Below are 15,361 nucleotides of genomic sequence, written 5' to 3' on the forward strand. Positions count from 1 at the left end.
TGGGATTACTTTTCATTGCCACGCTGATGACACTCAGTTTTACATGCCGATAACTCCTGGTAATCTCATTCACATAAAGTCTGCAATTGCCTTTTTCTGTTTCAGTTTCAATATATTTTCATTTATATCATGCCAAATCACAACAGAGTTGCCTCAAGGCGTTTCACACAAGTAAGGTCTAACCTTACTAACCCCCAGAGCAGCAGTGGTAAGGAAAAACTCCCTCTGGGGAAGAAACCTCAAGCAGACCAGACTCAAAGGGGTGAACCTCTGAGTCACCCCTTTGCAAGGCATCTATATCATAGATATAGATGCCTTGCATCAGTGAAAAGCTGGATGTCCAGCAATTTCTTACTTTTAAACTCGGACAAGACCAAAATGGATGGTTCTTGGTAAGTGAGATATCAACATCAGTTGGACCAGTTAATCTTGGCCTCCTATGTTCCTGTGTCATACATCACACTGCCATAGTGAGGAACTTCGGTGTGATTTTTGATCCCATGCTGTCCTTTGACATACACTTTAGAAATGTACCAAGGACTGCTTTCTTCCACCTGCAAATGATTCATCCCATCCTGTCTATGGCTGATCCAGGGATTCTGATCCTTACATTTGTCCTTTCTAGACTGGACTACTGCAATGTTCTATTTTCTGGTTTACCACAGTCCAGCATTAGGGATCTCCAATTGGTTCAAAATGCTGCTGCCAGAGATTTGACAAGAAGCAGAACATTCGCCCACATTACACAAATTTTGGCTTCTCTTCACTGGCTTCCTGTCTCTGTGATGTCAGATTTTATGTTATGTTACTAACCTATAAAATATTCATGGATTAGCACGTCCTGACTTAGCTGACCTAATTACACCCTACGTACTGGCCCTGGCTCTGTGTTCTCACAGCACAAGACTACTTTGTGTCCCCTATGGTAAACAAAAGTCTGCCGGTCCATAGATACTCCTCTTATCATGCGCCTGTTTTGTGGAATGATTTCCCTGCAGAGGTAAAACAGTCAGATTCTGTAGAGACTTTCAAGTCAGAATTAAGACACATCTATTCTCCCTCTCATATGGTTAGCATACTGACATAGTATGGAACATGCTTCCTATCCCTTAAACACATCTTATTAGTAATGACACAGGTCTCGGCCTTAGTTCATCTAAATTCTGGTCTTTTTCGTGAAGCTCAGGGCTAACTGCCGGTGATCACTTTAGTATTTTCTCTGATTCTCGGTCACTTTACTGCTTGTGAACTCATACCTTAGTTGCAGTTTTTTCTGACCGACTGATTCTGCGCTTTTTCTCTCTGTCCAAGGTAGTGATAAAATTGCGCAAGACTGACAGCTGCACACCACACAGTGTTGGACTGACCATGAGACACCATGGCTGAAGCTGATGCAACGCACTGCAGTCTTCTTTTGGAATATACTCTACCATGGGGACAGCTTGTGCTGCAGCCCACTGATGATGTGATGGATCAATGCTGGCCCTGCATCCCAAGGTACTGGATGACCCCCTGCCTGCAGTACCAATGACTGTGTGCTCATCTCAATAATGCACTCTCTTTGATGCTACTCTGGTTTTTCTTTTTCCTGTTTCTTCAGCTTGGTAAAAACTTTGTAAAAACCTTGTTACTGTTAGAATGGCCTAAGCAGTGGGTCGCCCCTCTGAGTCTGGTCTGCTTGAGGTTTCTTGCTCAACATTGTCAGCGGAAGTTTTTCCTTACCACTGTCACCTGTGTGCTTGCACATGGCAGTTGGTAAGCTTAGATCTCACTGGCGTGAAGTGCCTTAAGGCAGCTTTGTTTTGATTTGGCGCTGTAGAAATAAATGAAATTAAAAATGAAATGGAAAGGAATTGTCTGTAGACCTCTGAGACAGGATTGTCTCAAGGCACAAATCTGGCGAAGGATACAGAAACATTTCCGCTGCTTTGAACTTCCCAATGAGCACAGTGTCCTCCATTATCCGTAAATGGAAGAAGCTCAGATCCACCAGGACTCTTCCTAGAGCTGGCCGCCCATCTAAACTAAGCAATTGGGAGAAGGGACTTAGGGAGGTGACTAAGAACCCGGGGATCGCTCTGTCAGAGCTCCAGTATTCCTCTGCGGAGAGAGGAGACCTTCCAGAAGGACAACCATCTCTGCAGCAATGCACCAATCAGGACTGTATGGTAGAGTGGCCAGATGGAAGCCACTCCTTAGTAAAAGGCACATGGCAGGCCAACTGGAGTTTGCCAAAAGGCACTGAAGGACTCTCAGACTATGAGAAACAAAATTCTCTGGTCTGATGAGACAAAGACTGAACTCTTTGGCATGGATGCCAGGCATCATGTTTAGAGGAAACCAGGCACCATCCCCACAGTGAAGCATGTGGTGCAAAGAGGAATGAGCCTACGTACTGGCCTGGCTCTGCATTCTCAGGGTGCAGGACTACTTTGTGTCCCCAGGGTGAATAAAGAGTCTGCAGGTCACAGAACTTTCTCTTATCGTGCACCTGCTTTGTGGAATGATCTTCATGCATCAATAAATAGTCAGATTCTGTAGAGACTTTCACGTCCAGACTTAAGATGCATTTATTTTCCCTTTTGTATGGCTAGCACATTGGCATAGTATGTTACTATGCTTTTACGCTTTTAAATTCATTTATTAGGAAATGGGGCAGGCAGCAGCAGCGTTTTGGTAAATTGTGTTTTGTCATTTATGTCGCTAGCATGGCCCAGGCAGAGGGTCGCCCCTTTGAGTCTGGTCTGATTTAGGTTTCTTCCTCAAATCACCAGAAGGAGTTTTTTTCTTTACCACTGTCACCTGTGTGCTTGCTCTTGGGGTTGGTAAGGTTAGTCCTTATTTGTGTGAAGAGCTTTGTTGTGATTTGGCGCTATATAAATGAAAATAAATTGAAACTGAAAATGGGCAAAACTTCCCAAAGATAGGTGCACCAAGCTTGTGGCATCATATTCAAGAAGACTTGAGGTGTAATTGTTGCCAAAGGTGCATCAACAAAATATTGCGCAAAGGGGTGTGAATACTTACGTACACGTGATTTATTAGGTTTTTTTTCATTTGTAATAAATTTGCATAATTAAAAAAACTTTTCATGTTGTCATTATGGGGTGTTGTGAGTTGAATTTGAGGGGAAAAATGAACTTACTCCAGTTGGAATAAGGCTGTAACATAATAAAATGTGGAAAAAACTAAGCTCCGTGAATGCACTGTAAATACCTGTCCTTGGTCTGTGAAATTCTAAGTATTATAATGCAAAAACATTAAACAAAACATGATTATAAGAAATCTGTCTACTTCCAGCAATGCAAGACATTAGCATTTCTCTGAGCAGGGCTTCCTCCAAGGAGAATTATCTCCGCTGATGATTTGTTTATGTGTCACCGCAGGACTACGGAGCTGCCAAAGGAAAAGGTTATGGAGAAAAAATTTCAACAAACAATTAAACCGGTGGCAGGTCCTTAGCTGCTAGAGACAAATAGATGAAGATAGAAGAGTGGGACAGACACACAGATGGAAGAGAAAGTCATTAGTTCAATCTGCAGTTATGGAAAATGGGCCAAATGGTTAAACTCCCTCTCCTGCTTTGAAAGAATAAAAGCTATTATTCTAAGCAGAGAAGGTCAGTTATAACTATCGGCCAGGCAGTTCAAATCTACTTGTATGAAATACTGCAGCAAATCATGATTATTCAAGCATACGCAGTCTTGTCTAATTAGGGAATAATCCTGTTGTGTCTGATGATTTGCAGACGTTAATGCTGGATTTTATGGTCGCAAATTGAGTTAACCAGTGACGTGTTAGTGGAGCCGGTAAAACGGATATTTGCAAGCGTAATCCAGCATTAACATCCACAAATCATCAGACACAAGGGGGTTATTCCCATTTTAATCCAATTCCATCGTTTGTACTCTTTATTTTTCTGTAAGTAATTTACGGTAGCAACAGTGTCGTTTCTCTCCCTGTCAGCTGACAGTGCTATTATTGACATCTGTATAGCAACGCGGTCAGGGCACGGAGTAATACATCAATGTGAAAAGGTCAAATATTTTGCCACCGTCAACACGCTATTTTATGGTCGGAAATCTCACATGATTAGCCAATCAGATTTGTGGAACAAATGTAACTGGATTAGAATGAAACTTCCTGAGTGTCTGAAAGGGAAGAAAAAGCCTAAAGCAGACTATACATCTGCCAAATACATAGATTAAATTTTTCTTTTTCACGGTAAGTAAATGTGACTCTCAGGCTGAATTCTTTTAAAGCATTACCGCAGACCTCGGTTACTCATCACTGGAACTGAATCACAACTTGTTTTTGGTTCTATTCGCTGACAGAGATGCTTGTTATGAACATGTTCTGATTTATTATATTTCTTCATTAAAAAGATTTTAAAAAGTGAATAAAATATTCCAACATCTGAATTATGAGATATGCAAATACCGGAATTTAGTCTGATTTTTCCCCCAAATCTTTATGAATTAAGATGACTCAAACTGTATCCATGTGCTGCCTGGTTGACAAGAAACCAATCAAATCATCCTGAATAAGAGGACAAATGTTTATTGCTAATAACTAATGATCTACTTTAAATATACCATTCCTACTACTAATAATAACAACAACTACACCGACAACAAGAAGGTCACTCGGCTGACCACATACATCCAACATGGAGAGGTGATGGTCTAGTCTATACTGAAAAAAGTGAAACCTCAGTGAACTTCATTCAAAGTACTTATTTCCATTGGTCTAATGGAAAATTATTAAATTATGAAATCTGCTGGAATCACTTTACAAAATCATAAATATACATTGTGAAAAACTAAAAAAAATTAGCTGAAACAAATTACATCAATTTTTTTAAGTTGATCCAAAGTATCATTTTTTTCAGTGTAGTAGTTGAGCATTGGGCTTTAGACCAGAGGATCCATGGTTCAAAACCCAGCCAGACTGGAGAATCACTAAGGACCCTTGGGTAAGGTCCTTAACCCTCTAGTTGCTCCCCGGTGTATATTGAGCGCCTGAATGGCATCACCTTGACATTGGTCTGTGTGATGGGTTAATTTGAGGCATAATTGTAAAGCACTTTGAGCTTTTGATGCTGATGGAAAAAGTGCTATATAAATGCAGTCCATTTACCATTCCTTATAGACCATTTCAGTTAAATTAAACCCAAAACAAATTCCCATCGCAAAATGGAAAAAAATAGCAAGTGTGTCTATTAAATTAGCTTAAATCTCAACTGAGTTCAATATCTAAAAGGATACAGATTCAGCTGAGCTGATTTAACTGATGTCCACTGTCCTCAGAAGATTTCCAGTGTTTAAAAATTGTGTATTTAAAAGGATGCCTAGAGAGTCAGTCTTCAGTTTCCCAGATTGCCTTAGAATGCAGAAAAAAGGCCATGGGATTTAATGCACCCTCCCAACCCCCCCCCCCCCCGACCTGAAGGTAGATCCAACCATGGTTTGGTGTCGCATTGCTTGCAGAACACTTTTGAGCTTGTTCACCTTTTGGCCCTTACATATGAGACTTTCCAACATCAGGATAATTCATAGTGTCAGATAGCCTTTGCAAATACTCCCTAGTTGCTGTGTAGTCATGGCACTCACTTTTTTTTGACAAATGTCACCCACTAAGTATACACGAGATTTAAAATCCACTGTGAAAATCAAATTATTCAGTGCAGTTTGCCCGGCGGAGTGCTGAGCAATGCAGAAAATTTGAAATGCATTTCAACCTAACTCTTAAAAAGGCGTAACCTCCGTATATACAAGGCAAGCCAGAGTGCAGTCTCTCATCAGAATTCAAAGTGTGACATCAAAGAAAGACATAAATTACCACAGCCTAAAAGACAGGTGCAAAAAAATACCAACATCTGTCTCAAAATCCCCATCCAATTTCACCCTCAGAATATGCTCATCGTGACGAGAAAGAAGTTAAAGAGGGAGAGATATTGAGGGAGAAGAAGCTCTAAAGAGCTGCCAAGGTGGTTATATGGAACTGGCTCAGTAATCGGTGACAGTGTGCAGGTGTCTCTGGCACAACGCTGACATCTCTATGTCTAACCTGCTGACTTCTCTCTTTGCTCCGCTTGTCGTTTTCTCCTCCCTGTTTTCCTGTCTGATTACACCTTTCATCTCTCTGATAAATCGAAACGGTGGAAAAAACATGAGCCATTTTCGGCCTCACTTTTTTTGTTCTTTTTTCATTCTCGTCTCCCGCCTCCTTTCTCAGGCAGTAAGAGACGCTTGTTACCAAGACAAAATGTTTTGAAGGCTCCACGCTCACATTAGCCAATTACGACAATTACACAGCAAGTACGTTCGCAAAGAAAAAGCGAACCCGCAGAGCCGAGTAACCCCTCTTAACTGAGAGACGAGGATCACAACCCGGTAAATAATCTCAGTATAATGAGATGCGACAGAAAAGAAAGGTTAAGAATATATGTAGATTCTAATATTTTTTGTGTGAGTGAAGCTGCTGCTAGTGCCCTGCTTATTAGGACAAAAAATAACATCCTTAACATGCTCTTTTATAATGTATGTGAATTTAGAATAAAATGAAATTATATATTATATATATTAATGAATAATAGACGGCTGACTCATCACTCTGAGCAGCTGTCTCTTTAAAAAAGCCTCCCAGACAGATTTCTAATTACAGAACACCACAGTGGCTTTGTAGAAATTAAATTCCCAAAAGCATTTTTCCAAATTACAAATTTAAACTTCTGCTATGTATTTCTGTCTTTAATGCTACAGTTTGTAGGATTCTGGGGTGTTTAATAGTAGAACTGGATTACAACATTCACAACCACGGGTTCCCTACAGGATAAAACAACTAATCAATATGTTTTCGTCAACTTAAATGAAACTCTTGAGGGGGTTGCCATGTTGCATCACGGTGTTGGTACCAGCCCATTCTCACTTTTTTTTTTTTTAATGTGATACCATCATGAAATTAATTACATTTTTGTGACGTGGTCAATTTTCGGTCACTAGTTTTAACCCTAACCATAAACCCACACTCCCCTATGTCACCCCAAATTTTCACCCTCAAAAAAAAAATTGGTATCGCAAATGTGTACTCAATTTTGTGATGGTATTATGAATTATTATATCAAATTGCTTTTCATGACGCCATCAGGTTTTTTTTTGTGTGATCGAGATGTTGGCACAGTAGCCCAAAAAGGAAAAATTTACTCTGTCTTTTGCATTTTGCAGCATAGCCATAAGACTGAAGAACTAAAGAAGAGGTATTAGTGGTTAATCCCCTGTACATTGTCTATTGGGTGCTAGTGCATTCAGTCAGTTTGAGAACCCTCATTTTGTGAAATAGAGGATCTTGCCTTGAGGCCAGTTTATCATTCTTGCTGTCTTGAAGGAAAACAAGAACGGGTGCTCAGGAGAGTAAACACCAACACCTCACATCAATGACATCAAAATAATCCAAATAAGTTTTTTGTATTCAGTAGTATTATAATATATGGTTTTGTATGGCACTGACATTTGATCAATTCTAACATTCCTAAAGTGAACCAGTTTATCCTCCACACAACCCGACCACCATTTGTCATCCATCTAGGCTCCAAAGTGGGTTAAACAGTTATGCCCTTGAGTTTTACCTTTGAATGTTGTCCATTGTCAAAGGCCATATGTGTTTATTAGTAACAATACTAACAGGTCTGTATTTATTCATTTGTATTTTTGCCTCTCTGTACACCATCACAATGGAACTGAAATGTAAGAGTCAAGATATGCTTGTAGTGTAGACTTTGGTTTTAATTCAAGAAGAAGGTAAAGTCCAATGAAAAAAATGATCAGGTGTAAAGCTACACACAGTTGCCTTTGATCACTCTACAATCAAAGGATGTTCAAATTAATTTCATTAAATAGAACTTGATTTCTTCTAATTAGAGGACTGCCTGATTCATTACAATATTTATTAATAATTATGCATAATGATAATAAATACAGGTAATTATTAGTTTACTCGAGAGCAATTACATGTTTTAAAGCTAAAAAGTCTTTGTAGATTTTACTGATTTATGCATGTTTTTAAATATTTGATGTTTAGAAGATTTTTATGAGGTAAATGTGTGTGTGTGTATATATATATATATATATATATATATATATATATGTATATATACAGTGAGGACAATAATTATTTGAACACCCTGCGATTTTGCAAGTTCTCCCACTTAGAAATCATGGCGGGGTCTGAAATTTTCATCTTACGTGCATGTCCACTGTGAGCGACATAACCTAAAAAAAAAAAATATCTGGAAATCACAATAAATGATTTTTTAATAATTTATTTGTATGTTACTGCTGTAAATAAGTATTTGAACACCTGTGAAAATCAATGTTAATATTTGGTACAGTAGCCTTTGTTTGCAATTACAGAGGTCAAAGGTTTCCTGTAGTTTTTCACCAGGGTTTTCACACACTGCAGCAGGGATTTTGGTCCACTCCTCCATACAGATCTTCTCCAAATCTTTCAGGTTTGGACTGTCAGCAACCTCCAAAGACTTTCTATTGAGTTCAGGTCTGGAGACTGGCCAGGCCACTCCAGGACCTTGAAATGCTTCTTATGAAGCCCCTCCTTAGTTGCCCTGGCTGTGTGTTTTGGGTCACTGTCATGCTGGAAGACCCAGCCATGACCCATCTTCAATGCTCTTACTGAGGGAAGGAGGTTGTTTGCCAAAATCTCGCAATACATGGTCCCATCCATCCTCCCTTCAATACGGTGCAGTCATTCTGTCCGCTTTGCAGAAGAGCACACCAGAGTATGACGTTTTCACCCCCATGCTTCACGGTTGGGATGGTTTTCTTGGGGTTGTTCTCATCCTCTAAACATGGTAAGTGGAATTGATTCCAAAAAGCTCTATTCTGGTCTCATCTGACCACATGACCTTCTCCCATGCCTCCTCTGGATCATCCAGATGGTCACTGGTGAACTTCAAACGGGCCTGGACATGTGCTGGCTGAGCAGGGGGACCTTGCTGCCCTGCAGGATTTTGAACCAGATTATGTCTCTCACAGTGCACATGCACCTAAGATGAAATTTCAGACCCCTCCATGATTTCTAAGTGGGATAACTTGCAAAATCACAGGGTGTTCAAATACTTATTTTTGTCACTGTATATTCAGGACCATCTCACTGCCTCAGTACACCTCCTTATGAAAACCGTGTACCATTGGTTACGTATCGTACCGTGGCCATGCAGCAGTATAAATCTAAAGCAATTTTGACACAAACCTTGACAATGGCCAGCTGTCTGAAACAGAAGTTATGACCTTTTGTAAACTGAAACAGCTCACCTGTAGTGAGTGTCGCTGTAACAGGCTCAGATGTAACATCCCCCTGTATCGTGATGAGACTGATGGTGTACTGAGTGGATGGCAGTAGACCCTGAACCACAGATCTCGTCCTAGAGCCGTCCAACTTCACCTTAGAGGTGTCGGTGCCATCAGCAGAGCTGTAGCTCAAGATGAAAAGATCAGCAGGTGGAGCTGGGGCGCTCCACGCCACTGCCATGGACTCTGAAGTGACCTCCGACAAGTAGAGGTGGGTAACGGGTCTGATGCCTGTAACAATTGTGGGGGTTGGGAGGGGCATTAATGTCACCGAAGAGTTATCAAGAACAGGTAAAGGCTGGCATAGAGAAGAGTAAAGTAATCACAAGGATGATGGGCAGGTAAGTGATGGATGGATGAAGGCCATCCTGGACCATGGATAAAATCATTTAGTTGAGAAAATAAGCTTTGGGTGTCATCTTGATGAGGTAGTGTAGTGTAATCATGTGGAAGTAATGGTTTAATTGGTAATGGTTTAATTGGTCATAAAATGGAGAGAAAGTAATCAGCCATACGATGATGATGACGTGAAGGGGCTCTTAACTGCAAGAGAATCAATAAAAAAAAGTGTTTTGATGATGACAGCTTTTGTTCAAATGTATGACTGAAGGTGATATAATGAATATGTGCTGATGAAAAGCCTGACACATCGATTCAACCAGTCTGGTGCATTGATAATGAGAACATTGACTCTTATATGTCTGATTTAGAATCTGAACCAGACAGGAAATCAGAAGTATCCCCCCAAGACATGTGGTTGGGTTCTAAAGCAAGAGGTTAGTTAATGAGCTGTGGTGGCTATGAAGCTGTAGTCAAGACCACAGCATGTGCGGACGGTTGTTAATGACTTGACGATGCAGAAATAGCCAGGAAGGCGTTGCAGGCAATGAGACATGACAACTTTGGCAATCCTGTTGGAGGTCAACACACAAATGCAAAGAGAACACAAAGATGTTGATCAATCATGAAGAGATTATAAGGGAATCCACCCATAATTCCACTCCCCTGTAAGTAGTCATATTGATCTTTGGATTAATTTGTCAACACCCCTAAATGTGCAACGTCAAATGGGGCAACAAAACCCAAGAATAAATTAATGAAATGATATTTAAATGAACACATTTGGTCATTGTTATCTCCATGGGTGTGTTTAATCATCAATGCAAAGAGGCATAAAATAGGAAACAGACTACCATCTTTGAACTTATCCAGGTCTATGTCCCAAGAATGCTCCCTGTGACTTTGAAGATCTTGGCTTTAATATGACTGGACTTATGCTGTTGCACACACGGATGGACTGACAGGACGCAAGACCTTCGCAATACCCGATGGCTATATTTTGGCAACGGGTAGTAAAAACGGTTGTTGACATGAGAGTTACAAACTGTGTATGTGCGGTGAGTGAGAGACTGAGTGCACCACACTGAACTAATGTGTTAAAAGGAGGTGTAATACTGTACATTATCATATACCTATAAATGATACACCAATATGATTGGATAAAACGCTAAAGAATAAATAGCAATACACTGTTGTGATATTTTCACGGACCGGTAATATTTTTCATACCACCCGAAGTAAGTGAATGTCGCCTTGGTAATCAGCCAATCCATACATATGTTGTGACGTCACGGCACATGCGATCCTAGATATGTCAATGTGTAATTTAATACAGTGGTCCCTCGCTATTGTAGTGTGGCATAAGATATGTACCTACAGGGATGATATAAAAGGATGGACCCCACAGGAAGTGGGTGTGGCATTAACGTATATACATGTCGGAGCTACTAGAGGAACGGCATTAAAAGAGTTTGACTGGCATGAGTGGCTCCCGTGTCCTGTCTGGTAATAGATATAGATTACAACAGTACCTAAAGAGTACATGTTACAGCTATATCGCGGTTCACCTTTCGTGGCATTGCAGTTTCACAGATTTTTTTTTAGTGCAATTTTGTATGCTTCTTCTTTCTTCTTTTTTTTAACAGCGCATTGTGTTCTGCGTCCTTATCAGGTGGGCCGGTTGTGGCACTAGTCGGCATCACCGTGATTGCTCTCACTGCCTCTGATGCGCTTACTGAGTCTGCGGCTCGGTAAGCGCAGCAGCGGGCCACTCACACTGCCCCCGTCTGCTGTGCCGAGCTGCATCCAACTCCAGCAACGGGTCCAGAGACTACGCTCGCTGTTTGATGCGGAGCGCCCGCTGCATGGTCTCGGTAACCGCAGCCGCGGAGCTCCGTGGCCATGACTTGGATTCTTTGTGGGTCCCGAATTCGTAGCCCCGGAGGCAGTGAACAAAGGGAGAGCACGCGCATTGTGTTCTGCGTGCATTTATCATTTATAGGTATATGATAAAATCATTATCAAGTTGTTCACCAATGAATATGGCTTCGTACACCCTGAAGAAAATCATACACCCTGAGGCCGATAATACCATGTATGATGGGATTTTGCCTATTGTGCAATAAATGTAAATCTAGTCCATACATATTTTGGGGTATACTTGGTTTCAAACTTTTACAAATGTTTTAAGACCCTACTGCCATATTCATAAATGCGCATGTACGAAGAAAAAATTATTGCCATTTATAAACGTTCACTGTATATGTCACACTGAAATATTAGTCTCATCTGTCAAAAAATACATACAACCCCTGGCAAAACTTATGGAATCACCGGCCTTGGAGGATGTTCATTCAGTTGTTTAATTTTGTAGAAAAAAAGCAGATCACAGACATGACACAAAACTAAAGTCATTTCCAAATGGCAACTTTCTGGCTTTAAGAAACACTATAAGAAATCAAGAAAAAAAATTGTGGCAGTCAGCAATGGTTACTTTTTTAGACCAAGCAGAGGGAAAAAATATGGACTCACTCAATTCTGAGGAAAAAATTATGGAATGACTGTAAATTTTCATCCCCAAAACTAACACCTGCATCAAATCAGATCTGCTCATTAGTCTGCATCTAAAAAGGAGTGATCACATCTTGGAGAGCTGTTGCACGAAGTGGACGACATGAATCATGGCTCCACACGAGAGATGTCAATTGAAACAAAGGAGAGGATTATCAAACTCTTAAAAGATGGTAAATCATCACGCAATGTTGCAAAGATGTTGGTTGTTCACAGTCAGCTGTGTCTAAACTGTGGACCAAATACAAACAACATGGGAAGGTTGTTAAAGGCAAACATACTGGTAGACCAAGGAAGACATCAAAGCGTCAAGACAGAAAACAAAGCAATATGTCTCAAAAATCGAAAATGCACAACAAACAAATGAGGAACGAATAGGAGGAAACTGGAGTCAACGTCTGTGACCGAACTGTAAGAAACCGCCTAAAGGAAATGGGATTTACATACAGAAAAGCTAAACGAAAGCCATCATTAACACCTAAACAGAAAAAACAAGGTTACAATGGGCTAAGGAAAAGCAATCGTGGACTGTGGATGACTGGATGAAAGTCATATTCAGTGATGAATCTCGAATCTGCATTGGGCAAGGTGATGATGCTGGAACTTTTGTTTGGTGCCGTTCCAATGAGATTTATAAGATGACTGCCTGAAGAGAAAATGTAAATTTCCACAGTCATTGATGATATGGGGCTACATGTCAGGTAAAGGCACTGGGGAGTATGGCTGTCATTACATCATCAATAAATGCACAAGTTTACGTTGATATTTGGACACTTTCTTATCCCATCAATTGAAAGGATGGCCTGCAAATAGTCCGGATCTTAATCCAATTGAAAATCTTTGGTGGAAGTTGAAGAAATGGTCCATGACAAGGCTCCAACCTGCAAAGCTGATCTGGCAACAGCAATCAGAGAAAGTTGGAGCCAGATTGATGAAGAGTACTGTTTGTCACTCATTAAGTCCATGCCTCAGAGACTGCAAGCTGTTATAAAAGCCAGAGGTGGTGCAACAAAATACAAGTGATGTGTTGGAGTGTTCTATTGTTTTTCATGATTCCATAATTTTTTCCTCATTCCGGATTATCGGAAGTGTGCCCACCACTGTATATATATATATATGTATATATATATATAAAACATAAGTATATATAAGTATATATATATATATATATATATATAAAACACAAGTCAGGAGACAAGAGAATAAAGTTTGTCCTTAAATTCTCAAGTTAACTAACACCGAGTGTCTGATCTCTCTCCCCAAGTAATAGTCATTGCACAGTGCAGTCATTCTAGTTGTCAACTGATGCAGTTATTTGCCCATCCAGCATGCATGTTGCTTATAGATTGTAACATACTTGACATTAGTGTTCATATTCCTCTTTTCATTCATTAAAGAAACTGAATTGAAACCAAACATTTAAACCAAAACTAAGCAAAAAAAACATCAGGAAAATATCAATTTCAACAACTTTGGTTTGTGCCATATTGTTACACTTGTTTTCTTCCTCCACAAGCTTGCACATGCAGAGCACCCAAGATGGTGTTAGTCATGAGATAGTCCATGAGTTGGTGGGGGGTGTTACAGAGGACATCACGTGGAGTGAGATGGGTGAGGTGTTTCAGGAATGAGGTGGTCAAATGCTCACCTCAGGGAGCTTTGGTGGAGTCTCCTCCTACACTCTAAAAAAGTAACTGCTGTAATTTGCATAGATTTTTCTAAGTTATTCAACTTTTGCCTTAGTTAATGCCACAAAACTTCTCTAGTTAAATTTAATAATTTTAGTTAAGCTGAAATAAATTTAAAAAATGTATGCAAATTGTTACATCACTTTTTCTCATTGAGACAGTGGTTATTTTTTAATTGTGGAGAAATCATCTCCTTTGTATTTTGAAATTTGCAAAAAGATTTGATAATTTGCAAGAAAGCTTCTCAATTCTGTCACCTCTTGAGTCAGTCATCAAAATGATAATGCACAAGGTTCCAGCACACACAACTCTTAAAGCGATCTGATTAGTATAACTCGCATTGTGTTATGCCCCAAACACACCCACACAACCCCTTTGCGCGCTGCACCTTACTTTGCACTCAGATTACGTGCCATGTAAATAACAAAGTGGAGTTGGACACGCCCCAAATGCAGTGGCATGATGTGTTTTAGACTGTATGCTATGGAATATATGCACTGAGAAAGAGGAAAAGCAGTGTGATTGTGTGCGTGACAGAGAAAATGAGCCAATATGGTGCTGAAAAATGAATCAGAAGGAACAAATGCATTTGGAGGCAAAACAGACGTGTGATTACAGAACACACTGTAATGAGCTCATTAGCTGACAAGAATAATCTGCCTATTCTAATTCCTCCTGCACACTATTTTAATTCTTATACTCTTTAGTGCACCTCACCTTTCCTGTTGCCGCACTTTAGTTTCATTATATTAAACAGTGAATCTGACGAATCTTTCATGTCTTTTTCCAAAACAGAGAAAAGACCTGTGAATCAATTTTAGTTCTTTCTGACAGTGGAGAGGATTAAACTGCTGCAGTAATACTAATGCGACAATAAGTTTGGAAAGAAAATGAAAATCAAAGCTCCTTGCAGATGAAATGCTGTCATTGGATTCCAACCATTACAATCTGACATTTACAAAGCCCCAAAAATCCATTGTCTAATTGCTGCTTAATTTGAGTTGTTTATGTGGTTGAGTTTACCTGTGAAGGCGTCGATGGTCGCTGCACTGCTCTGCTGCCGTCCCTCGTCGTGCTGCTACAGTGATGGTGTACTCTGTTCCAGGTTCAAGGTTGGTCAAAGTGGTGGTGGTGACATCTTTAGGCACTGACACCTGGGACAGGAGAAAGCATTTAGACAGGTTCAGATGTAGAGAAATTCCTGGAGATTCTGCGATATATGCAATTAAGTGGGGGTCATGTATTCATTGTTCTGCTCTTTACCTCAGTAGTGATGCCAGAGGACGACGTGTAGGTGACCCCGTAGTGGTCGATGGGGCCCTGCACAAGGCCCCCACACCAGAGTGATGCTGTTGTCTGTGGAAGCTGTCACAGTGAGATCCATGGGCACATCCAGAC

General features: G+C 40.3%; 1 protein-coding gene across 1 annotated transcript in view; it reads right to left on the reverse strand.

Moving 5' to 3' along the window:
* The window catches only part of tnr (tenascin R (restrictin, janusin)), a 306,961-nt gene that overhangs the window by 87,646 nt on the left and 203,954 nt on the right, over positions 1-15,361 (reverse strand). Inside the window, 5 exon segments of the mRNA XM_034182776.1 lie at positions 9,330-9,596; positions 14,987-15,029; positions 15,031-15,117; positions 15,227-15,295; positions 15,297-15,361. Of these exon segments, the coding sequence (XP_034038667.1) occupies positions 9,330-9,596; positions 14,987-15,029; positions 15,031-15,117; positions 15,227-15,295; positions 15,297-15,361 (531 nt within the window).

This window comes from Thalassophryne amazonica, chromosome 12, assembly GCF_902500255.1.
Source record: "Thalassophryne amazonica chromosome 12, fThaAma1.1, whole genome shotgun sequence".
NCBI classification, from domain to species: domain Eukaryota; kingdom Metazoa; phylum Chordata; class Actinopteri; order Batrachoidiformes; family Batrachoididae; genus Thalassophryne; species Thalassophryne amazonica.